The sequence below is a fragment of the Mustela nigripes genome, chromosome 15 (genome assembly GCF_022355385.1).
Source record: "Mustela nigripes isolate SB6536 chromosome 15, MUSNIG.SB6536, whole genome shotgun sequence".
Lineage (NCBI taxonomy): Eukaryota > Metazoa > Chordata > Mammalia > Carnivora > Mustelidae > Mustela > Mustela nigripes.
Genome location: NC_081571.1, coordinates 20009248 through 20036019, shown reverse-complemented (window position 1 = coordinate 20036019; position 26772 = coordinate 20009248). Strand labels below are relative to the sequence as shown.

At 38.4% G+C, this 26772-nt stretch overlaps 1 protein-coding gene across 1 annotated transcript; it reads left to right on the top strand.

The window, feature by feature from the left end:
• The first annotated feature begins 341 nt into the window (after positions 1-341).
• PROSER1 (proline and serine rich 1) lies at positions 342-26719 on the top strand. The gene is made up of 13 exons (XM_059377733.1): positions 342-431; positions 3118-3183; positions 5310-5378; positions 7390-7484; positions 8622-8715; positions 10358-10468; positions 11967-12050; positions 13413-13491; positions 14084-14179; positions 18195-18239; positions 22161-23934; positions 24401-24551; positions 25351-26719. The coding sequence occupies exons 1-13, from the start codon at positions 387-389 to the stop codon at positions 25471-25473; spliced, it is 2832 nt and encodes a 943-aa protein (XP_059233716.1). The 5' UTR covers positions 342-386; the 3' UTR covers positions 25474-26719.
• The last annotated feature ends 53 nt before the right edge of the window (positions 26720-26772 follow it).

The following is a 26772-nucleotide window of genomic DNA, read 5'->3' as shown; positions in this document are numbered from 1 at the left end:
ACACAGGAGAGCGGCTTCACGACCTTTCCCTGGAGCGGCGCCTGGCCTTCAACTGCAGGAGATCGAAGCTCGGCCCCGGCTGCCAAACCCTGGATTTCTCCGCAGGACTCGGAGAGCACCGGGTTCTTACCCGAGGTGTCCTGAAGCTTTGTGTGAAGAAGCTGAGGAAACCCGACGGTTTTTGCTTTTAATAAAAACTTTTTATAAGTGTGCATTTTTAGAGAATTTTGCAGAGTTTGAAGTACTCGCTACCTCTTCGCACCCTTTTTCTTGCTCCTGGAGTCTTTCCTCCTCAGCTGTAAACATTTCTACTATTGGAGCCGACCAGGGATGAACATTTTGTAATTGAAAGTGTAACTTAAAACCACGTCGAGACTGTAGTCAAGATGGACAAAAAGTCCTTTGAAACGGTGTTGGATGAAATTAGAAAGGTAATTTCACTTAATTTCTTAAACCAGTCTGTGAGCTACGAATTCTCTAGTTCATCCTTTTTGAGGGACGGCGGGCAGTTTTTGTAAGATACGGCTTAGGACTGCGAAATAGATGGAATTTTAACGTACAGAATGGGAGCTTGTAGCTTGATCCATTTCACTATGCAAATAGAGATTAAATTATGTGAATGGTAAACTTGACTCTCCAGTCAAGTGCGGTGTTGTGGAAATTATATCAAAAGTTCGCATACCAAGCCGGCCGATCATTACAAGCTCTGTGCTTGTGGAGTGGTTTATTATTTCTGACCTGATCACCTCATCTTTCAGTGACCTAAAGACTGAAAACTGGAGTTAATACGTATAAAATTTCTCTAATGGTAGTTATTATGGCAAGTTTTTCAGATCTGAAGATAGGCAGACTATGCGTTGCCTGGACGGACAAAATTGATGTCCAAAAGGCCTTGGGTTTAAAGTCATCTTTAGGAGTGGGCTTCACTAACTTGAATTTCGAAACTTTTTCTTCCTGCTTTCCAAGTTTTTGCTTTGTTTCGGGACCGTTGTATGTAACCTACCTTCCAGAATGAGCCAGATTAGGAAAAAAAAAAAAATTGGAATGTAGCCTTTAGCCTAAAAATACCTAAAGCACAAAAGTAAGAAGTTTGCCTAATTAAAAGTGAAAGGACTTTCTATACCATTCTTATGCTAATACAGGGTATGTTGCTTAGAATTTCAGAGTGAATATCTTTCTGTTTCCGTACCTTTAAGACCCTTGACTGACAGGGAAGGATTTGTTACTTTATGCTTCAGCTTATGAAATTATTAATAAAATTGCCTGTGGGGTCCCCTCCATGGCTCAGTCGTTTCAGCTTCAGCGTCTGTCTTCATCTCTATGTTCCTGGGATTGGGTCCCACATCCGGCTCCCTGCTCCACGGGAAGCCTGCTTCTCCCTATAAGCTTCCCCCCTGCTTGTGAGCTCTCTCACTCTTTCTTTCAAATAAAATCTTTTAAAAAACCAACTTCAAAATAATTGCATTTGACCTTGCTGTTTTTCTTCATTGTCTATAAAGCAAAATGTTTTTCTTATCCTTCATAAGACTTTTTTTCAAATTCATGTTAAATTTACACATTTGACGATGTTGAATGTTGTTTTTGAACAAAACTGCTTTTGCAAGTCCAGTTTGTGTAATTAAGATTTGTACTAAAATGTCCGCTTGCCAAATATATGTTTAAAATTTGTAACAATTTGTTCATGAGCTGATACTTAACTATTGTTTATGAGGAAGTAGACCAGTAGATTTCTACTTTTGGAAGCTATAGGATGCAATTTGCGTATGTTCTCCCTTCTTCTTGTGAGAAGATCACGTAGTAAATACTAGTGAGGGATGTAGGATATTTTCCAGAGATGAAAATCATATATGAGAGAGCAATATACATTCTTATTTAAGTCCTTATTTCTGGTCTGCAGGCAAAATACCCTTTGCTGTCTGTGCCAAATAATTAGATTCGTCACCATTGTCTTAGTGTATTAAAATGGGATTAAAATATAGACGTATGTAAGTGAGAATTAGTAGTGGTTTTTCTAAAAAAATTGCTCTCAGACTTTGTAAATATCAGTTGGTTTAAACCAAGTAATCACTTCCTGACGTTACATCTCAACAGTACATTCTCTAGAGCACGTTATCAGAAATGCCATTCTCTCCCCCTCACCTCCCTTTTCAGTGAAAATTAAACTATTAAACTATTGGGCAACCTGGATGTTTCTTTCAGTTAACTGGTCATGATAGTTTCTCCTAGCAAATTGAGGTATATGCCAAGTACAAATACTGTTTTGTAGTAAAAGCAAAGGGATCAGTTGGTTTTTTAATGATTAGTAGTTGCCAAATTATGATTGTTTCCATCTCTAAGCTCTGCAGACAGTTGCCAGGAAAGCATATATGATTTCAGCGGGTTCTAGATAGTGCTGGGTCAAGGCCTATGTACTTCTCTCTGAAATTCCCATTGATAGGGGCCTTGAAAGGAAAGGAACCATCATTTACTGAGCAATACGGAACATAATTTACTGAGCAATAGCAATACTATTGATATGTCTCTTCTTGACTATTTTAATCTTAAGGTGGGTAGTGAATGGTGTTCCCCTTTTGTGGGTAAAAAGATTCTCAGGGTACTTAAAATGCCTTTCAGAGGCCACACTGCATGCACACAGATTGAATTGAAGGCCCTCTTTTGCTCCTTGGGTTCTTATATCCCCAAGGAAATATTTGTCATTCACATTTCTCTATTAGCACATAACAGCTGCTCAGTAACTATTGAATGAATAATGCCTGATGTAATAGTCTTCTTAAAAATGACAATTTGGTTGAAATTGGGATGTAAATTACATTTACAGGAATTCTGTTTGTTATTTGTAGTAATGTCAGATCTTGTCTATTACAGTTCTGTTCCTTTTCATTGTAGGAGTGAGTAGGGAGGCCCGGAGGTTTTCCTGCTGTCTCAGTGTATCCCTTAACAGCATGGAACCTGGAAAGGTAGAATGTCATGTCACCATAGTGACTTTAGCTGCCTCTTTGTGCTGGGGCTGAAGAAGGTCTGCCATGTTTGAGTTGCTTAGGTAGTTTTGATAATATGCATATTACTGTTTTGCTTACATATATTAATGCTGTTTTTCTGTGGTTTTTTTTTTTATAGGCTGTTCTGACAGAATACAAATTAAAAGCAATTGAATATGTGCATGGATATTTCTCTAGTGAACAGGTATTTCTTGTATTTGTTTAAGCAAAAGTGTTTTTTGTTTTTTTCTTTACTCTGATAATTCTGTTTAAAGTCTATTTACCTGCTAGTCAGGTTCGAATTGCTTTTACTTTGTTGCTGTATTTATTTAGAAACGTTAGAAGCTTTCAAAATGATAGGCAACTTTGCAGAATTTATAGTTTATTTTATAAACATAGCTATTTGCACTGATTTTAAAATGTGGTGTCCAAGAAAAGCATATTTATCATTCTGGGCACAATATCATAAATTTATAAACTAATGGTAAGCATACCCAAATTTGTACAGAATTTATAAATCAGTAATAACAAAATTCACTACACATTAAAAAGAAAACTAGAACAAATGGTGAATTATAGTTCTTATATGAAGTCACTACATAAAAATTTTAGCCATAAGAAAAGAAAATACAGGGTCTAATAAGTAGTTTCTGTCACTGCCAGCAGAGTAATGTTTTTAAAGTTTAGTTGAAAACTCACCCAGCTTCAGGGGGAGTTTGATAATTTAAGAAAAATATGTATGTGTGTACACATGTACACGCATACATAGAGAAACCAGATTGCTGAGGAATACATAGGAAATATTTGATACAAAAATAGGACAGAAAGAGAAATGTGCATTTGGAAAAGAGTTCTGGGAGAGGGTCAGAATGTGGAGAGGATAGACAGTGGATCAGTCTGTTTTGGAGTTAGTAAATACTCCAACTTTTCATCTGTTTCTCAAGACTTTCAAAACTTGAACTTTGAATAACTTTAAGCCTGTTGAATTTCTGGTTGCTAAATCCTTAAAAACTGTTCTATGATTTGCATGTCTTGCTGCCTATTTAATGGGTGTTTTTCAGCTGTCCCATTAATTTTTTAAAAATCACCTTATGCTGTATTTAAATGTTTTGGAAAAGTTTATAACGTCTCATAGGTAACTTTTCTTTCCTTCTCTTGACTGTGTTTGTATGTGCGAAATTTTGTAGAAAACTTCCCTTAGTGGTTATTCCACTTTGCTAAAGTCACTGGAAACTTTCAAAAACTAAAAGCTACTTGCTAAGTATGACCTGCTAAGCCTACTTACTGTATTGAAGGTTTTTCTTCTATATCAGGCATATGATAGTTGGCAACTTTTTTTTGGTTGATTAAGTGGCAGGTAGCATTTACTGTAAGGAAAACCATTATTCCCGTGAAAGCGAGGAAAGTATGCATAATACCCATTTGTGATTTAGGCATCACATTATAAGGAGTAAAAAGTATTTTTACTCTTCTTCATATACTACTCCAGCCTCTAGCATTAATTTTGCAGAATTATTTTTGTAGAATAATTGAAACCTTAACACATTTTCAGGAAGTTATGGTAAAAGAATTCATTAACCCAGATTTCATTACCCTCTCTTCTTTGAATCATTCCTTTTTTTTACTTTTGGAGTTCCCTTGGAATCAGTGAACAGGGTGGTGGTGACTACGCAGGGACTTCACTGCTGTGACCTTGAGGCCCTCCTCACCTCCTACTGGCTATCTAACATTATCTCCCTCTTTCATGTGAAGTTTGGTGGTAGTGATGGGAGAGCCTGGCTAACTCTGCTCTCAAAGTGACCTACTTAGTGTTTAGAAGCTGCTAGAGTAAGTCATGGTAATTCTTACATTTTTAGGGAGGAGATCTGTAGTGTAAATACAAGTACTGAGCCCCTCCGACTCCAGGGAAAGAGCAGGACATGGCGGACCTACACTAACCACACCCCTAAACACCCTTTTGTGACTGATCATGAATGTCACCCCGCTATATTTTTAAAGTTTTCCATTTGTAATATAGCTTTATATTTCTAACCTGACATTTTGTCTCCGTCTAATACTTTTTCGATCTTCCTTTTCTTTAGGTACTTTTTCCTGTCCTTTATACTTTCCGTTTATTTCTCTACCAGTGCTGCCCCAGACTCTGTGATGATGGAAGTGTTCTCTTTCTGCACTGTCCATTGTGGTAGCTACCCACTTCTTACAGCTGTTGAGCACTTAAACTGTGGTTTGTGCCAGTAAGGAACTGAGTAGTATTTCACAGTACTGAAACAAATCTTGTAGAGATATTTGCAAACGCATTTCATTAGAGCTAAAGAAATTCTTTGCTTTCAGGTGGTTGATTTACTGAGATACTTCTCCTGGGCTGAGCCTCAGTTAAAGGCAATGAAAGCATTACAGCATGTAAGTAACTTATTTTTCTTTAGAATGTAGAGTTTAAGTATTTTGAATTCTCCCCTTGTTTTCTCTAATTGACCTCAAGTTGTAATTTGTTTGCATTAGGAAAACTGACCCTAAATTTTATTAAACTTTATTATATTTTTATAGTAATCAAATAATCACTAAAAAATTAAGAGTTCCCAAACTGAATTTAAATTGTATGTATTAAATTGTACACCATAGGATCCTAATTGGCATCTTGGAAGAGGAAATATTTATAGGCAAGCAAAGCATAGAATTTGAATTCTTAAATGTTTTTATGCACTTCCTTTTCTATTTTTTGGTATCTTTATCCTCTTGTATTTAGTCTTAGAACAATAGTCAAATGAGTTTATATTCTTTAGACCAGCACTATCCAAATGGACTTTTAGCAATGATAAAAATGTTTTATATCTCTTCTATCCAGTATGGTAACCACTAGCTACACTTGGCTTTTGAGCATTTAAATGTGTCTAGTTTGCCTGTGGAACTGTATTTTTAATTTTATTTAATTTTAATTTAAACAGTGCCTAGTGGCTACTGTACAGACAGCACAGCTCTAGAGCCTAAATTAACAGAGGCATTAAAGTCAAACAGTATCTGGCTAGGTAGGAAGATTTTCTTTGGATTATAAGTGATGGCTAGTTTTAAGGGAATCTACAGATCCTTAGCTTCCTAAACTAATTAATTTGCTGAAAAAAAGTGGCCGGATCTGTTAGTACTTCTCCTCTTCAGCAATTAATTTTTATCGACTCTCAAAAAAAAAAAAAAAAAAAAAAAAAAGGTTATCTTACCCATCCACCCATCACCTGACGGTAAAAATCTTTTCCCAAGGACCAAAGAGACCATGTCATCCCCTAAGAGGGAAGCAAAGCAGAGAGCTTCTATAAGACTGATGGGGACCTCTCCTTACTTTATCTAGACAACAAACTCACGACAAAGCTCTGAGGCCTGCTTGCTTTTCCACCTGCTTTAGAATTAAAATTCAGAGGTGAGAAGGCTAGCACGGGCACAACTTAAAAGTAGCCTTTGCTGACAAACTAAGTCTGATTTGGTTGTTTTCACGCTGAAGACTAACCTCTACAATTAGGTTATACAATAGACATTTTCATAAGTGAGATAAATGAATAGTTCCAAAGTTTTTACAAATATATAATAAATAATATAAATCAATTTTTGGTAAATATTTAATCTTGTGGTATAGTTTTTAGATGTCATTTTAAAAACTTGCAAAGGGGTATATAGTTTTACCAATTCTTTTGGTGCTACCTGAATGAAATTGTCTGAACAGAATTGCCCTAAGTTTTAGGAATCAACTGGGTGTTGATTCTAAATGATCTTCGTGCATTGACTTTGCTTTTGAATTTCCTCCACTGTTAACATAAATCTGTAAATTGATGGAACCTTATCTTCAAAAGCACAAGTACCCTAGTCAAATTATGTAACATTGCACACCATCTTCTAGTGTCACAGTTAATATTAATATAGGACTCTTAAGAAAATTCTGCAGTAAAGAATCCTGTTTAACCCATCTTTTCCCTACCTGAGTTAACTGTAGTATCCTTTTTTAGTAACACTATTCAGCACCATGGACCTCACTTTAGGAAGTCCTGACTACAGAATACTTAGCCCTTTAACTAAGGAATGTAATTTTTCCTAACTTCTCAAGCATTATATCTCCCAAATTATAAATACCCCCTTTTTTAGAACCTTTCTGAGGAAATTACTACCTGTAAATTTTTTTTTTCTATAAATAAATATGTTGAGAGATGTGAATGGAAAAAGCACATAGGGGGACTTAGATCTTCAACTGAAATAGTTAAATTGAAAAGTCTAATTCACATAGTTGTTAGTTGTTAGGGCTTACTTTTGAATAGGTAGTTTCACCTCAAATACTTAAATATTAAGAACATTTAACTATATTTTCCTCAAAATGGCAATGTCTGGCATGAAAATTTCTCATGTTGAAAATTAAATTATTTTTTTATATTAACAGAAAATGGTGGCTGTTCACCCAGCAGAAGTGGTCAATATACTCAATTGTTTCACCTTCAGTAAAGACAAGCTAGTTGCTCTTGAGCTGTTAGCTTCGTGAGTATTTCTTTTTCTTTTTACTTTATTGGAGAGGATTTGGAAGACTTTTGAAATGTCTTTTAACTCATTAGTGTGTATTAATGTCTCAGGATTATATTAGTAAATGGGACTCCAATGAAATCTGTGAAACGGTAGACTGAATTTTTATATCTAAATATCTAGGGGCGCCTGGGCAGCTTAGTTGGTTGGGCATCCAGCTCTTGATTTCAGCTCAGGTCATGACATTAGGGTTGAGATCGAGCCGCGCCTGGAGCGCCACTCCAAGTGTAGAGCTTGCTTAAAGATTTTCTCTCTCCCTCTTCCCCTCCCCTTCTCCCTCCCCTCACTTGCACATGTTCTTTCTAAGGGAAAAATAAATAATTAAATATCTAGCGTGCTTGTTACAACGTAAAAATAATGGGGGCATACTGAGATTAAGATTTGGTTTGTCTTTATTTCAGGACTTCCATTGCCTTCCGACTCTGAGTAGTTTGAAAGGTTCATTGAGAAGGCCATAGGTTTTATAGTTAGGTTCTATTACATGTACTTATTCTTTCCGGACCTTATTTTCCTCAGTTGTAAAGTCAAGGATCTCACCTACTTAGTAGCATATGCGAACTTTAAATCCTGGAAGATCTGTGCAGACACTAAGCATAGCATTTAATAATGATCATAATGAATGTGAGCTCCACCGTGCTCTTCTGCATGATGGAAGACTCTGCAGATTGCTGTCCATTTAGAGCACTTGCATTTTTAAGTTCCTTGTGTGTTGATAGATGTCCACAAAAATACAAAATTAAAGCAGAAGGTAAAACTTCAGTTTTAGATCAACCAATATTTTTATGCATTTGGTACATGGATTTTTTTCTATTGCCGTAGATTTCCACTCATTGAGAGGGTATGTTTTCAAAAATCCCATGATTTTGTTCATAGAATTACTTCATTGCTTTTAGGTAACCAGATGAACCTCAGTTCATTTATATTTATCATTTTTATAAAAATGTGGTTTACATTCACCAATTAAAAATAAATCACTTTCCTCCATATGTCCTGGGGGGAAAGGTTACTCAGATATAGTTGTTTGGTAAAGGTTGTTGGTGTTGATATGTATGTCCAGGTTCTTAAATGAAAAGCTCAATTGCATTTCCTTGGTAGAAACATCGTTGATGCACAGAATTCTCGTCCCATCGAAGATTTATTCAGGATAAATATGTCTGAGAAGAAACGATGCAAGAGAGTACTGGAACAGGTAATTTTCTCAAGATTGCTATATAAATACAACACTGGGTTTTTCTGAATTTTGATGGAGGAAAAAAGTACCAGTCTCATTCCTGTATGAACTGTGATGAATAACCTGACGGCCCTTTAGAATGGGTCAAGATGGCATCCCTTCGGTCAGTGTAGGACAGGAGCTGGGTGAAAGAGGTTCAAGGGGATGAGGAAAGGGCTTGAGAGTGAGACGCCAGTTGGCTCCTAAGCTTTAGCTTCAGCAGGTGTTTATTCTTGGTCCCTTCGTAGCTTTGCCACGGCTCCAAGCTTTTTAATCCTTGCACCCTCTGCTAAACTCAGGGGTAGCAGAGTACTTGGCCTACTCATGAGCTTTTTTGTAGCAGAAGCAAGATCTGAGCCGCATTTCTTTAATAAATTCTCCATTAGTTTTTCTTGACTAAATTTTTTAAGGCACCATGCATTTACTGCTGTTGTTTTCTTCCTTATAAAGCGTTCTGATCGTGTCGGAAATAATGTGGTCCTGAGTATTTTCCTTCTCAGAAATAATGTAGTCCTGGGTATTCTGTGGAATAGACTCTCTGGTCAGTATAACTTAGTACAACTTTTCTGGAAGCTAAACTTGAAGAGCCTTAAAATGTTCATGCCTTTTGACCCAAAAAATTCTATTTCTAGGATTTATTCTAAGGAAAGAAAAAAGTAATCTGTATGTAAGGGTATTTACTTTGGTATTATTTATAATAACCAGAGATTGAGATAATTTTTAGGGTTGGGGGTTTAATAGGTGACTGGATTATATAGCTAATTATGTGTGTTTTGAATGAATTTATGAAACCAGTATCTCTCTATAACAAATGTGAATGAATTTATAAAACCAGTATATCCCTACAATAAAATATGTGGCATCCTACATACTTGTAAAATGATATATAGCTTCAAATCCTTATAGCATAATATATATCTATTAAAATATATGTCACAGTGTAGTGTTTTTCATCATTTAATATTTGTTAAATATGAATTCAGTATTTGTTAGTGTAAAAGCTGAGAATACAATAATAAATAAGCTAGAACATCCCTTAACATGTTTCATGATTATGTAATGCTATGTTGAATATAGTTTATGTAAATAACTCTTGCTTTTTCAACAGTACAGTTCTTTGGATACCCAGTGTCCCATGGTATTTGTTTGTGTTTTTCTCCACTAAGTTCTAAACTTCTTCAGAGCAGAGTCCATGTCTCTTTCATCTGCTGCTCTCCTTTTCTTGGTGTAACGTGAGTTTGGTGTTTGTATGGTTGGACGTTATTTCTTGGTTTGGAGAAACGGGACATACTAAATAGTAAATGAACTTGTTTGCACCCAATTTGCAACATCTGCTGTGGAGATATCTTTGTATAGGAGTCTGTTAGTTGTGGCTAATAGAAAACTAATTAAAAACATTATGTTACTTCTATAATAATACCATTTAAATAAAGTGATTTTACTTGTGAATTTTGGTCATGTTCACTACTGTAATTGCTGATGAATGCACGAACAGATTAATGTGATACTGTTCTTAATTCGTATTTTTAACAGGGCCTCCAAATATCCAGAATACTTAACTATGAGTAAATTTGGTTATTTATTTACTTATTTATCACCACTATCTTGTTTTTTGTTACAGGCTTTTAAGGGGGGCTGCAAAGCTCCTCATGCTATGATATCTTCTTGTGGAACCATCCCAGGAAATCCATATCCCAAAGGAAAACCTAGCCGCATAAATGGAATTTTCCCAGTAAGCATATATTTGTGGGTATGAGAAACTTGTTGTAGCTATCAAGTTTAGCATAATTATGATATTTAAAGAAAATGCTAGTTGATGGTCCTTCCACGAAGGAAAGGAATTTTATTCGGTCAGCAGCTCAATTCATGGATTCACCACTGATCAAAAGTTCATGTATTACTCCATTAAAGTATTTATGTGAAATGTACAGAAGAATAAGACAAACATAAAAAGGATGATTTTGTTTTGCTTTTCCAAGTATTTTAGAAGCACTGCTTTGCATTTAGTAAAGGAGCATTACTCAAATTCTCAATGTTCCTCAGACAGTTTTACAGTTGAGTATGTTTGAGAAATTGTTTGCAATGTTTCCTTCTTGGACAGTCACACTGCATGATAAAGGCTCTGAGAAGTCCAATAAGAAGGAAACCTGTCTTTATACCATCCAGTGTTCTTCAGATGTCTTTGTAAAATAATCTTTACAAAGAGTGCTATATTTTGATTGCAGTGTAACAAGTAACCCTGAAACTCAGTGGTTTATAACTAAAGATTATGTTATACAGTTTCTATGAATCTGGAACTTGGGAGTGGCTTACATTGGTTTTGGCTCAGGGTTTCTCACAAGACTGCAGTCTTCTGGGAGCTTGAGTAGAGCTTGAGACTATGCTCTGAAGGGGCTCAGGTACATGTCAGGCAAGTTGGTGTCAGTGGTTGGAAAGGGGTCTTCATTCCTCACCATTAGGCCCTGCCCGTAGTGCTGCTTGAATACCTCATGACCTGGCAGCTGACTTCCACAGGAGCAAATAGTCCAGGGGAAGGCAAGTGCAAGCTGTGTTGTCTCTTGTGACTTAGTCTTGGAAGTCAAATGCCACCATTTCTGGAATATCCTCTTTATTATGTAGGCCAGTCCTGTTCACTCTGGAAGGGGACTTCACAAGGGCATGTAGGAGGCGAGGACATCTGGGGGCCATCTTGGAAGTTAGGTTCCCTGCTTGTATGTGCTATTTAGGCACACGCTCTTAGGACGACACATTGTGGCAGTCTGTCAGCTTATTCTGATCTGTTAACAACAGCAGTCTTGAATGAGGTTTCATCACTTAATGCTTATAGAGACCATCACTTTTTGTCATCTATTTTTAACTGTAATACAGGTACTCTTTTTGATTTTTTGACCATTATACATACTGGCACATTGGAAGTGGTCACTCCTATTCTGCAGGGGAAAAATTAAAACCTACATTATCCTGCTCTTCTGTCGTCCCCTTGTGAGTGGTATGCTTGTTTCTGAGTGTCTCTATACATGTCGTGAAGCTTCTCTGGCAGAGGAAGTTTGAGGACCTTAGCACGGTCTTATAGCCAAGGCAGGAATCCAGGTCCTTAAACTCCTACCAAATTAAGTCCCTCTCTTTAGTGTAATACAATGAGGGTTTTGTTTTGTTTCTCCTTTGGTTTTTTGGTGTTTTTTTTAAGTCTCAATTATCTTTCTTTGTATTTTTTTTATTTATTTAAATAGGGAACCCCCTTGAAAAAAGATGGTGAAGAATGTACTAATGAAGGCAAAGGAATAGCTGCACGGATTCTTGGACCATCCAAACCGGTATGTTTAGAGAATAAATGATGACACGGGCCTTAACTCCTACATGTAGTTTTCTGTCTGTTCACAGCACACGGCATCAGTTCTGCTTTTGTGTTATGAAATTCACAGTGTACTAGAAACGCAAGGAAAGTGAGTGGTCTAGGGAACTATAGCATAATTAATGAACAGTGTTCAGGGCCCTTCTGAAGTTTCTTGTTTTATTTTAAAGTAAAACCAGTCCAATTGTTTTGTTTTGTTTTGTTTTCCCCATCCCTATTCAGCTGCTCCCTTGAAGGAAATGGAGTGTGCAGTATGCTTTGAGGTTGTGGTTTGGCCAAATTGGTATTAATAGTAGTGAATCAAGAGCCCGGAGGTTGAGAGTGTTTTTAAGGGAGCGATCGTGATTGCTTAGGGTATCAACTGAACCTAAAGACAGCCCTGTAGATTGAAGGGATTGCTCCAGCTGAAGTGGGAGAGGCCTTTTTACAGCCGTCTTGCATCCTGCCTGTTTGCCTGACAGGAGCTCCAGTGACAGCTGTTCATAGCATAACAGCCACAGATCCTAGCCCTTGCACAAGGCTAGTGCATCTCCCAGGCCACCATGTATGAGACCTACGGAGAACCTAGGTCCTTTACTGCCACTGGATCCCCTATGCAGGAGGGCTAGCTCCCCAGAGCAGGGTCTCTCTCTCTCTCTCTCTCTCGGTGTTAGAAGTATAGCAAGCTTAGCTCTGGATACCTCTGGTTCTCTAGAGACCAATTCCTGGGATGCTTTTGTTACATAGTTCTATCAACTACAAAATAAAAGATCCATGGATTTCAAAGGCAAAAAGACTAAAATACTGAATTCATAATCCCAGTTTACTTTCTACTCAAGTTGTCAAAGTGCAGAATGCTGAAGAATATAGGACTTTGTTCTTCCAAGGAGAAAAGAGGGTAAGAATGGTAAGAGGAATCTCTGATGAATTTCGGAGGATGTTGGAAATTCTTGGGTAGCCAAGGTTCCTAAACCTAGTGGATTTCTTGTGTTACAGAGGAAGAGATAAACATTCTTGGATTAAGTTCGGCTCGGTCAGAGGAATTTGCTGTTTAGGATAAGGTCTGACCCTTCATTGGAGATGATTTAATCCTGAAAAAAAAATAAATAAATAAACCCATCCACAGCAGTCTTTGGCAGGCTCTGCCTTTGAAATTTATAAGAACTACATTTGGCAAAGCAAAGAAATTTCCCTCACTTGTGCTGTGTATTAGGCCAGTAGCATTTCATATGCTGGAGCTTTATTAGTCTCTTACAACTAAATATTTGAAAGACAATTGTATTTTGTTTGCAGGAAGCCCGCTGATTTAGTTTTCTTCTAACCGCTCTACTTGCCCCTCATCTAGCCTCCTTCAACGTACAATCCACATAAGCCTGTTCCTTATCCAATACCTCCATGCCGGCCGCACGCAACCATTGCACCAAGTAAGCAGTTCCATTTGTGCTTTACTTTGTTTCTTTTTGCCTTTTATTAAGTGAAGGTTAATGTTGGTATATCTACTTGGGAAAATTGGAACACTTGTGAAATATGCTATGCTGAATTTAATTCTGTCCATGGTGAGCTACACAGATTCTTGGTCTACAGCAGTGCAGCAGACAGAGTTCAGGACATTTGCCTTTTGATAAGTTCATTATAGATTCTTTTTAATCATTATTATGGATTTTCACTTTGGTAAATCATCATGAATCCCTTTTCAGTAGTTGTGTTTGGAGGTATCCTGAGTACATCTGACTTTAAAAAGGTCAACTGTATGTGCTTGACAGAAAAGTCAGGTAATTGAAGTATGGCAGGATCTTCCTGCCCGGCCATTCAGCGAGCTTATGTCTGGAATGAGCAGCAGTGGAAAGTCAGAATCTCCAGCTGTCTCGTTTGATCTCAGCATTGTCCTTACCCCAGACCCAAACCTCTGTGTGAAATGCAACTCACATTATAAGAGCAGTTTTAAAAATTAGATATGCTTTGACCTCTTGGCCACAGAACGATACTAAATTTTTTTTTACTATGATTTCATTTTAGGTGCTTATAACAATGCAGGTCTCGTCCCGTTAGCCAACGTCATAGCTCCGGGTGTACCCCCTCCACCTCCATATACTCCTAATCCAGTAGGAACAGGTAAAATCATGTTGTTATGGGGTGCTAAATACACACTTAAACACAGACTATACGTGGAGGGGCCAGTTGTTTGACATGGTGTGTGCTGGCGGGGGAAGGAGCTCACAAGCGTGATAATGGATTTGAGTGGGATATACAGGCTCCACTGGAACGGCCTTGGCGCACCTGTGTGAACATGAGCAGGCTGTAGACAAAAGAACCATTTCTCATGAGCTAGAAACTCTGGCAGGCTATGGAAGAGTATGGCTGACTTGATGAGTATTACCATTAGGGGGCATTACTCCTGTGGGGAGGAAAGGCCTGTAAGAAGGTGCTCAAAGGGGCTTACCCTTTCCCCTGCACTTTTCAGTTCAGCATTTTCCTTTGAGTCTGTTGGGAACATGGGATTAGCTTACATTTTCATTTGTGTGTCTTACAAAAATTTAATTTTTATTTCAGTTAGGTATTGTTTGTTTGACCCTTCTGAGTTTAAGTCTTCCCTAGGAAACCCTTCCCCACCCATCCTGGCAGGACGAAAATGTCATCTGTATCCTCTAATTACTTTTATAGGATTTCTTTTCTAATGTGTAACTTTTATCTATTTCTAGATATGTGCAGGGTAAGGATAGAACTTAATTTTTTTTTTTCTGCCCTTCCCACAGACTCGGAGTTACTTGATAGCATTATTCACAAATTCTTTTTTACTAGCCAGAGTGGTTCTGTTGTTTGCAGCTGGGTACTCCAATGAGCACTGCTAAACAGTTTGCCCCAAAATTATCGTTTTATTTCTTGACCCTTGTTTATGGTATCTTTAGCCCTTAGAGTTTTACATTTTTCATAGAGAAAGAGAAGCTATGAAAGAAAAGCTGGAACTATTTTGTCTTGTTTCAGGTATTAGCCCTTAACCCTAGGGAGTCCTGGTGACTTGGGTCTTAAAAGACCTTACTGCGTCTGGAATTTATTTTCATACAGGGTGAAATAGAGGTTCATCCTCATTTTTTTCCAGATGGTAGCCTGTCATGCCAGCACCACTTATTAACTCATCTACTTTTCCCACTGATCTGAAAGGCCGCATTTAAGTTTTCATATATACACATGGTTATAATTCTGGGTTCTTTATTCTATGCAGTCTACTTATTTCATGTTATGATGATATATTGATTTGACTAGCAGATTTATTCTATGTTCTGATACCTAGTAAGGTTAGCTTTTTCCTCTTACTATGGTTTTTATTTTTCTTACTATATTTGGAGAATTTTTTTTTTCTATCTGAACTTCAAGATTATTTTATGTAGTTAAAACAGTTGAATTTATGTGTGCATGTATATAACATACAAAATATATACATGTTATATAATTATATAACATTATTACTCTAATATTTTATAATTATAACAACATATAATAATTTTATGTAGTTACGTATATTAATTTGGGGAGATGTGATGTTCTTATGATACTAAGTCTTAACTCTTCAGTCCTACGTCTGCTTTATATTATGTCAGGCGGTAGTGTTTTTCCTCCAGGGCTTGTTTTATCTCTTTTAAGAAGATTTTATAGTTTTCTTTATGTAGGTTCTTTGCCTTCGGATTGTCTCTAAGACTTTAGAGGTATTTTTCATCAAAATTATAAATGGAACATTTCATTTCTAGGTGCTCGTTCCTAGGTAGTTATTCTACTTTCTTTTTCTTGAAAGTCTCAAGTTTTCTAAGTATAAAAAAAGTCAGCTGAGTTATACTTTATTTCTTTTTTGCCTGGCCTTATTGGGTATTAATATTGTCCTAACCTTTTTGTAAGTATATTGCTTTTATCTTTACTTTCAGTTTTTATTTTAGAGTTTTATTTATTTGGTAGGTTAGTTGGAATTATAGATAATATATAGCTGGATTTTGAGTTTTAAATGGGATGGGAAGGACTGGGGGAGAGACTTAATAGGAATTTTGAGTCATCATAAAAATTGCATATTTGTTCTTAGTGCTTCCGTTTTATTTTTGTATTCATCACTATTCTCTCATCCCAGTTTTTCATTTCCCTTACTTTTATTTGTATTAGTCAAATTGCTATTTTATTTTTAACAACTCTTCTCTCCTTGTCCCATCCCAACTTAGAAATGTTATCTTTAATATTGCTAAGGATTGCCTTCATATTCTTTTTTTTTTTAAACCATCATATTCTTAATGGTTGTTGTTACACAAAAACTAAAAAGTACTGCTCTGTCCTCCAGTGACTTCCATTCTCACTCATCTTTTTGTCGATTTGTGTGTTTTGTTGGAATACCATTCATGTTTTATTCTGTGCCTTTCAACTTCCAGCTTATTACATTTTCCTCTGTTCTTTGATACCCTGTTCTGATATGCTCATTCTCCTTTTCTTTGAGAAAAAAATTTCTATAAGTAGTTTTTTAGACGAGCACATATGCAGAGTTATAGATGAGAAACCCAATTCCACTTAATTTTCTTTTATTAGAACCTTGGTCTCTTCCTATAAGCTTACAAAGAAAATATCTCTCTAGAATTTAGAAATGTCTTTAATCCTGGAGTTTGGCTATTTTACCAGGATGTCCAGTTGTGGATATTAGCATTAATCTTTCACGAAACTCTGTAAGCCCTTTGGATATGAAAACTTAAGTCTTTAAAGCTCAGGAAAATTTTTTTATTATTCCCTCAGTTATTGCTTTTTATGTGGTCTTTTTTCTACTTCTTGTACTCCTATTTTGCTCTACATTTGCCTTCTAAGTCTCTTACCTATGCATTTTTGCCATTTTCATTGTGATTTTGTTGTTTCTTATTTCTAGCTAAGTAACTTAGCTTTCTTAATGTTACCACTAATCTTTACCATTCTTTGCATTTATTAATTTGGAGTCAGGTTTTTATATCTAAAGTCTTCATCTTCTTTGCTTGTATTTTCTTGTGTGTTATGTGTTTATATGTTATTAATTTGCATTACAGGTTTTGAAACTTTTTTTTTCATTGAATCTTTGTTGATAGACAACATATGTTCTTCTTGTTTATTTGCACCAAGTTCCTTAGACAAGCTATGATCTCTCGCTATGTCAGGGCTTCTAGGTTCTTTCTGTACCTTATACCTACCCTTGTTGGTTTCTTGGGCAGTTACTGTCAAGCCATGAGAGGTAATTTTTTTCCCATTGTATCTTTGCCTAATGGTCTAGTTAGGTGCCTTCTGTGGAGGGTGGGGAGGAGTGTGCTTTTGGTGTCAGTGTCACAAACTTCAAATCAGACTCACCTGGGGTGGTTCTCAGCAGCTCCTAGCATAGGGTCTTTTCCAGAAACAACTGCGACAGGAAGGCTGGGCCCCTTTCTTTTTGCTTGGTTCATTGCGTGGACTGCGAAGTGGGTCCTGTAGGTGGTAGTGGGTTCTCCACTCAGCATCTGCCTCCCACCTTCAAGTCTCCCTGCTGTTGAAGTGACTGTCAGGTTAGCCAGTAATGGTGATCCTCTGCATTCCAGCTATAGACTATACTTCGTCCTAGGCGGCACACTCAGGCTGTCCTTTCCAGAAACTGTTTCTAAATATATCTGTAAAATAACAATGCTCATTTAAAACCTAGTAAGTTGTGGCTTAGTTGATTGAGCTTCCACCTCTGGGTTTTGGCTCAGGTCATAATCTCATGGCTCATGAGATTGAACCCCATGTAGGGCTAGTGTCTGTCTTCTTTTTCCTCCTTTTCCTCTGCCTCTTCCCCCCTCATTGCATGCTTTCTCTCTAAAATAAATAAAACCTTTTAAAAGTAAAATTAAAAATAAATAATAATAAATAAAATAATAAATAAATAAATAAAATTAAACCTGATAAGTTAAAGAAAAGGCAGGGTGGGGATCAGTTGCTCATAATGCTGTAATCTTTGTATAGTTACTACTTTTATTTCCTTCCTCTTTCCATAAGCATACACTGTATTTTTCCTGACATAGCATGCATATGTATCCTGAGTTTTTTTTTTATGCCAATCTTTTGATTATTATGGTGGTGATTAATTTGAATAAAACTTGAAATCAAACTTTTATTTATTTTCATATAGAAAATGAAGACCTTTCCAATCAGTCAAAACCTACACAGAATCAAAGTAAGTATCAGCTTTGCTCCAGATATAGCTGAAGTACCCTGGTTGTCTGCTCTGTTATTCACTGAGAACAGTCTGAATTGAATGTATTTGGAATCTATGCTTTGAAGAAAGTTCCTAAAGAATTTAATCAATACTTGCTAGAAGTGACTTGATAATGGTACATTATATACACACAGCATGAAATGCACATATTAACTGGATTTAAAATTAATGATATGCCTTTGTGTCTTGTATGAAAAACTTGCAATATAATCTGAGTGGTCTGTGGCATTACAGCCACTTTCACTTTACATTATGTGATATTATCAGCCTCATCTCTTTTTTAATATAAACATATTAAATCCTTTTTCCTAAATGCTATTTCAAATACTAGATTTAGATTTAATTATTTTCATAAGTGTTGGGGGTAGCATAGCTTAATGTAGGAAAAAAAAATACAAAGGGTGTCAAAGCAAAAGTAAAATTGAAAAAGGAAGATGAGAGGCACCTGACTCTTGATTTCAGCTCCGGGCTTGATATTAGGATCTTGTGTTCAAGCCCCATGCTGGGCTCCATTCTGGGCGTGGAGCCTACTTTATTTTCTTTTGTTTATTTTATTTATTTATTTATTTATTTTTGGCATAAAAGAATTGAAAGTATTTATTAGGACAGAGAAACAAAATTTGCCATAGTTACTATCATTGGAATTATAAAATAAATTAATATATACTTTAATAGCATAATAACTGATTTTTCATTAAGGTCTTCACATTCAGTAGCACATTTAACAAACTTTGGAAAGACAGTGTCACAAAATTGTTTTTAAGCACTACACATTAACCTGAAACTAACATAACACTGCATCAGCTATATTCAAAACAGACAAAAGAAAACACCGACATGTGAGATTATCATTAACATTGTATATAAGGACAAAGACAGCAAAATTCTTTAACCACATCATCATACTAGTGTCATACATGTTATCAGATTTTATTTTGGAAGTCAGCTCACTTCAATATCAGATTCTGTTTTACTGCACAATGTCTAGTTTGGCAATTTTGAACTTTGTTGTAAAACTGAATAAAAGCAAAAATCCTTAGGAAAAATGTGCTTTTCCTTTTTCAAGAAAAATGAAGTTGAGTCTAAGCAGGTGACAGTGTTCTCTTCAAATCTACTCTAACAGAGGAACCTGTCAAAACACTCCTTTAAAAAAAACCTACTTTAAAAACAAAAAAGAAAGAAAAAAAGGAAGATGAGAGGTGGTGTCCGTAATGCCTGCAGATGGCAGCAGTACTGCAACATTTTATTTTTCTTCTAGTTGAGGCTCTCTGTGGTCCAGCTTTTGGATAGGAGACAAACCTGAGATCAGTTCTTGTGTAGCAAAGTAGCACATCATTAGAGTGCTCGGTTAGGAGTCTCAGTGGGAATTCTATTCCCTGAGCAGGGTGCCTGAACAGTGCTTTTTTGCTGGTGGTTTCTAAAGGAGGCAATATAATGAGCTGGAAAGAAAACTGAAATGGCAGGACATCATTTTGTGACCATGTAATTTAACTTCCATGAAAAGGAGGTTGAGGAAGCTTGAGCCTTTATGCTCAGCTTCGTTAATCTGTTTCTGAAGGGAGTAACAGGTTAAGTGCCCTGAGAACCATCGTTAGGAATAGCATACTTTGTTTTCCTATGCTGTGTTATATTAGCATGATTAAGATTTTATTTTCCTTTTGAACCATGTCAAGAAACAAAAAGATAAACTAGTACACTGGTTAAGGATATGGGTCCATCAGAACAGGGTTCAAATTTTGGTTCTATTACTTAATAATTGCATGACCTTTTTAAAAATCATTATTGTGGTAAGATCTTAATGAGATCCACCCTCTTAAATTTTTAAGTACACAATATAGAATTGTTAACCATAGATACAGTGTCATACAGCAGATCTCTGGAACTTACTTACCTTTCGTAACTGAAACTTGATTCCCTTTGAACATCACCGAGTAGTTGCATGATCTTCTAACAACTTGCTTTAACCACACCGAGGCACACTGCCCATCTATAAAACGGCATTGTTTGTACCTATCTCAGGGTTGTGTGGGGACAAATGAAATGATAGGCATAAAGTACTCAGTGCAGCATCTGACAGATGTTTTACAGTTAACAACCAAATTACATGACAGGAAAGTCGTAGTTATCATGGTATGTTTTGGGGTTTCTTCAATTTGTTGTTTTGTTGCATTTTAACTGCAGGCACTGTGTATGGTTAACAGTGTATGGCTTTTGCTTTATTATATAAGATCTTCAACAGAGACTGCTTATAAAGAATGCTTTGGGACAGTTTGGTCTGACCTTGTGATTTGTCATTCTACTGCATGGTCTTCAGTGTGTAGTTACATAAGATAGTGACTTCTCAACTATTTCCCAACCACTGTTGACCTAAATAAAATTTTAGTACATTATTTACAAACACAAAACTAGGTATGTAGTCCTTGTGTTTCTATTTTTTGTTAAACAAATGCAAACAAAAGTACAAATCCACTTTCATATGTCCTCTAAATTTAAAATCTATAGTCTTATTTTCTTGAAACCAAATTATTGCTAATGACATGAATATTATCAGACTTTAGGTCCTTTGGGTTTGAAGTTCATGTATTTCTATATTACTGTTTGTCAGTTCTGCCATCTTTTTTTTCAAAACTACCATAAAATTTGTTCAGTCCAGTGTGGCACCTTTTGGGCATCTCTTAGTCCAAATGGATTATGTATATTGCTGTTTTCTTCCATTTTATTCCTGTGGTCCCTTCCCCACCATGATTAACATTGTACATTACTTCATTGATTGTGTCAGCTTTCTTATGCAAAAGTCTTTATTATGCATAAGTTTAGAAACTTAAGTCTTAGCTCATGAAAATAATTTTCAGTTGACTATCACTGGGAAGGGAATATTCTCTGTTTACAAGTGAAACGCACTGTGATATGAGTATGGCAGCAGGTGACCGTTGTCATTATGACTTTAGCTACCTCAGTCATGCTTTCCATTTGACATCGACAAGGCTAACACTGTTCTTAAATTGATTCAGAGAGGAAACACAAATCATTCCCCCAAATACTTACAGTATTTGGTAATTATAGTAATTATTTATAGGGCTTATGAGAATAAAAATATTATAGCAAACTCTAGTGGAATTCTTGAGAGTAGGTTTTTGCATGGGTTTGGTAACGATAGTTAAGGTCATGGTGATAATATATCAAGTGTGGCAAACACTAAATACACAGGTGCCATGCACAGTGCTAGGTGCTGAGGCTCTAAAGAGGATTAGATATGGCTTTTGCCCCTAAGGGAGCTCCTCCGACAAGGCAAATAGCCTTAAAGGTTGAGATCGTATAGACGAGGTAGTATGGGGAAAATGCTTGGGGAAGAAAGCTATATAAATTATAAACTGGAATATCAAGTTCAACTTATAAGAGTGGCCAGTGCAGAAGTTGGCATGAATCCTGGGATGCCTGCTGAGACCTAAAGGGAAAGTGATGTCCTGGAAGCTCTTCAGAGGGGGAAATGACTTGTTTTATTACTCTGGAGAAGTGGTTTGAGAGAGTGAAATCTAAAGTCAGTACACCAGTGCTAATCACAATTAAATTTTTAATTTTTAAAAATTGGCAAAATATGAAAGGAAAGTTTATTTGCGAACTTTTCAAGACTTCCTCACTGTGCATAGGAGTGCTCTTCTGGCAGTCTAGAAGACAGCTGGCTTTACCTGAGACTATATAGGGAAAATCCAGATCATGGAATCTAGCAAGGTGGCCACTGCAGTAGCCTACCATACCTGTTGCTGATTTTCTTCATGTTTGTCAAATGTTACAAGAATGTTGACGTACTTCTTTTGGGTTAGAATGTAATATTTCAGCATGGTGATATTCTTGCCTCTTTCTGCTCCCCACCCCCTATAGCGTTTTCTACCCCAGCAAGTCAGCTCTTCTCTCCTCATGGTTCCAATCCTTCAACGCCTGCTGCGACTCCCATCCCTACAGCGTCCCCAGTGAAGGCAGTAAACCATCCATCAGCATCAGTAACTGCCACCGTGTCCGGACTGAACATGGCGAATACCGTCCTTCCCGTGTTCCCAGGGCAGGTCTCCTCGGCCATTCATACGCCTCAGCCATCAACGCCAAATCCAACGGTTATCAGAACCCCTTCCCTGCCTGCGGCACCTGTTACCTCTGTCCACAGTACAACATCAGCTCCTGTCCCGTCGGTTTTTTCTGGCCTGGTGCCCCTGCCAGGTCCTTCCGCTCCTCCTGTCCCAGCCCCTCAGGTTACGTCCACACCTCGGGCCACTCCTGCTTCCAATGAAACATTTGCTTCGACTTCTGCCGCTTTCACTGGCCTCCCTTTTCCTGCCACCTCTACTGCTGCTTCTACCAACAATGCCAGTTCTGCTTCACTGTCGTCAGTGTTTGCAGGTCTGCCCTTGCCCTTAACGCCGACATCCCAAGGGGTGTCCAACCCTGCTCCCTCTGTCATTGCCGGGGGCTCTGCTCCCAGTGTGGCCTGTCCACTTGGTGTAAATAATCCCCTTCTGTCTGCTTTGAAAGGCTTTCTGACGTCGAATGATACCAACTTAATCAACTCCTCCGCTCTGTCCTCTGCTGTTACAAGCGGACTGGCTTCCCTGCCCTCTCTCACTAACCAGAACTCCGATTCACCGGCTTCAGGCTCCAAGTGCTATGCCCCCTCGGCCGTTCCCGCCCCGCCGAGGTCCTCCACGCCCGGGCTGGCCATGTTCCCCAGCCTGCCCTCGACCGCGGCCAACTCCGCTCCCACCCCGTCGACTTTGCCCGCACCCTCTCCGCTGGTGACGCCCACATCGTGCTCGGCTTCGGCGCCGGCCAGCTGTGGCTCCTCCGCGGCGCTCTTGCAGGGCCCCCACGCGAGTAACTCAGAGCTGCACGCGGCGTCTGCCCCAGCTGTCACAACCCTGCCCGTCATGATCAAAACGGAGCCCACCAGCCCCACCCCCTCGGCCTTCAAAGGCCCCGCCCACTCTGGGAACCCCGCCCCCGGCACCCTAGGTCTGTCAGGGACGCTGGGCCGCGCCTACACGTCAGCATCAGTGCCCATCAGTTTGTCCACCTGCCTTAATCCTGCGCTGTCGGGCCTCTCCGGCTTGACGACCCCCTTGAACGTGTCCAACCCCCTGTCCATCTCCCTGCCGCCGCACGCTTCCTCCGCTCCCATCACGCCGGTGTTCACTGCGCTCCCTCCGTTTACTTCTCTGACCAACAATTTCCCTTTAACGGGCAACCCGTCCGTGTCGGTGTCTCTCCCAGGCTCCTTGATAGCCACCTCGTCCGCCGCTGTCACGTCCGCACCCAGCCCTCCGCCGAGTTCCAGCGCGGCCGTTCTCTCAGGGCTCTCCGCCTCGGCGCCGGTGTCGGCGGCGCCTTTCCCCCTCAACCTGTCCGCCGGCGTCCCCTCCCTCTTCTCCGTCACGCAGGGACCCCTGCCGGCTTCCAACCCCTCCTACCCCGGCTTTTCTGTCTCCAACACCCCCAGCGTCGCCCCCGCCCTGCCCTCGTTCCCGGGGCTGCAGGCGCCGTCCACGGTGGCGGCCGTCACACCGCTGCCCGTCGCGGCCACCACCCCGTCGCCGGCTCCCGTGCTCCCGGGATTCGCTTCGGCTTTCAGCTCCAATTTCAACTCTGCTCTCGTTGCGCAAGCCGGGTATGTGGATGCTTTGGGGAGAGGGTATGGGCTGTGGTCGTTTTGATCTACCCTGTAGTTCGTAGTCTTATTTTTAAGTCGTTTGAATGAGCCTAATCTGATTGTCGGGCGGTGCTAATTTGCAGTTTTTCTGGGCTGAAACTTAAACACTCAAAAAACACATACAGCTCTTTAGCCATGTTAAGTATATATAATGTTAATATCTGCTTAGATTATGTCAGTATTCAGTAATTTATCTTTGTATAGAACAGCAGAAAGTATTACAGGCACAACAGACTTACTAAATGCAGAGCAGTATACTTCGGAATAGAAAGTAAATTTTGCTTCAGTGAGTGGCTGACTTTTATGGTTCCTTCCAGCCAGGGAGTTTAAAGTTTGTTTTACATCTCAAGATAGTTTTTGACAAATACAGAAGCAATAGGTTTTGTCTTATCTGCGTTTTGACCTGTTCTGTCTGTTGTTTTAGCTTATCCTCTGGACTTCAAGCTGCAGGCAGTTCTGTGTTTCCTGGTCTTCTGTCCCTCCCAGGTATCCCAGGGTTCTCCCAGAACCCTTCACAGTCCTCCTTGCAAGAATTACAGCATAATGCCGCTGCACAGTCGGCCTTGTTACAGCAGGTAAGTGAGAACGGTAGGGCAGAAAGTAAATGGTAGCATGTGTGCATAGCTTCTTTCCTGATAACCCTTTAATGCCAATGATGATATCCCAACATTGGCAAAAATTCTTAGAAGAATGTCTGGAGATGTTATGATTGATCTTCCCAAATCTGCAAATTATTGTTATCTTCAGAAGGATAACAGAGGTAATGGAATATATTTGTCTATATGAATTGTTTTTCCTACTTAATAGACTTTCAAATCTTAGTTTGAAGATTTTACAAATGGAATCTTTATATGAGACATTTATATTTGAGCTTTTTTAAAAATAATTTAAGCTAAAATAATGGACATTAAAACATGTTTTCTCTAGAAAACCTATTAATCTTTTTTAAAGAATAATTAAGTATTTTAATGGCATTTCTCTTGATCTCCACCATCTGAAGAATTTTAAATGTTCCTTAAAAATTTCAGGAGGGGCGACTGGGTGGCTCAGTAGGTTAAAGCCTCTGCCTTTGGCTCAGGTCATGATCCCTTGGTCCTGGGATCGAGCCCCACGTCGGGCTCTCTGCTCCGAAGGGAGCCTGCTTCCTCCTCTCTCTCTGCCTGCCTCTCTGCCTACTTGTGATCTGTCTGTAAAATAAATAAATAAAATCTTTAAAAAAAATTTTTTTTTCAGGAGACTAAGAGGAGTTATCTTGCCCCAATGTTCTCTCTTTCTTTCCTACTCTGAATATCTGTAATGTGATATAGGCAAAAGCAGGTACCAACTCGATTAAATTTGGTACTCCGCTAACCTGCATGTTCTTCTTTTTATCAGGTGCACTCAGCTTCGGCTCTGGAAAGCTATTCAGCTCAGCCAGATGGGTTTCCTAGTTATCCTTCAACACCAGGAACACCGTTTTCTTTGCAACCAGGCTTGTCCCAAAGTGGGTGGCAGTGAATAAATTTTAATTTGTATTCTCCTTTGGAGCAACATCAGAAATGCCTAAGGACTGCAGTGAACAATCTGACTAATGTCAAGTTGGCGAAAAGTCAGAGAATGAGAATAAGGATAATCCTGGGGAAATTAGGATAAGAGTTTAAAACATGACGATTGCATTTTTTTAGTGGTTTTAAGTATGAACACTCCCCTATGTAAATAACTGATAATGAATTGTACGGAGGATAGTATTAAAAAGGTGTTTGGGGACTTTTCACCTCCCACCCTATGAAATTTTGAGTCATGTATGTGATCTGTGTAGGAAGAATACTAAAGAGGAGGTTGAACTCTTTATAGCCGAATACAGCCTTAAATCTGCTTGTATAGCATCCACTGACAGAAGTAATAGTCGCGCCTCAGACTTCTGGGTTGCATTTGGCCCTAGGGGCATGACTGCCCTTGGTATGCACGAGTGGTTCCTGTTAGCATCTTTGGAACTCAATAGTCCATATGTATCCACAGAAGGGAACTTGAGACCCACGGTTATTTCTAATTTCTCACATTTATGCTCATACATATACTGCTGAATTTAACTTAATATATTTCAGGTAAGTGAAAATGGTGCTTAATATATAATCTTTAGAATGACTTTCAGGTGTTTTCGACTAAAAATATACCCAGAACTACTTTCTTACAGAAATGCAAGTAAGGCTTGTGATAATTTGCCTTCAAAACTCCTTTCTTAATCTCAGCAGTATCCAAATGAGTGAGGAACATTTGACTGACCCTTGGGCCACCTCTATTACTCATTGTACTCTGGAAGCTCTTGGTGAATGTTTACAATCATGGGATGTAGTATTTCTATTTGTACTTAAAGTCCAACGCTTCTCTGAAAGAATGACGTGACAACAAATAGAGAAGACTCACTCCGTTAGTAACCATGCAGTGTGTACTCTATTTAAGGATCTGTGGTAATATATAACATGATTGAATGTCATTAATTAAGTCTAAGAACTGCCACATTCGGGGGAACGGGGAGTAGGGAGAATGACTTTCAATCCTGTGATTAAAAGTGTAAGCTATAGAATCTACTGTAGTACATTTCAGCATCTAGAAGTTTTACTTTTATAAAGATGGTGTCTGGAAGATGTTGCTAATGTATTTTCCTTCAACACGGGGAACAAACTTTTTAAGTATATTAATAAATATTCCTGTATGGTTAGTTTTTAACAGTTTTTTAAAATAAACTTTATGGATATGACAAATATCTTGTGTTTTATTAAGTGCTTCCATAGGCTTTTTAATTTTTCACATATGCTA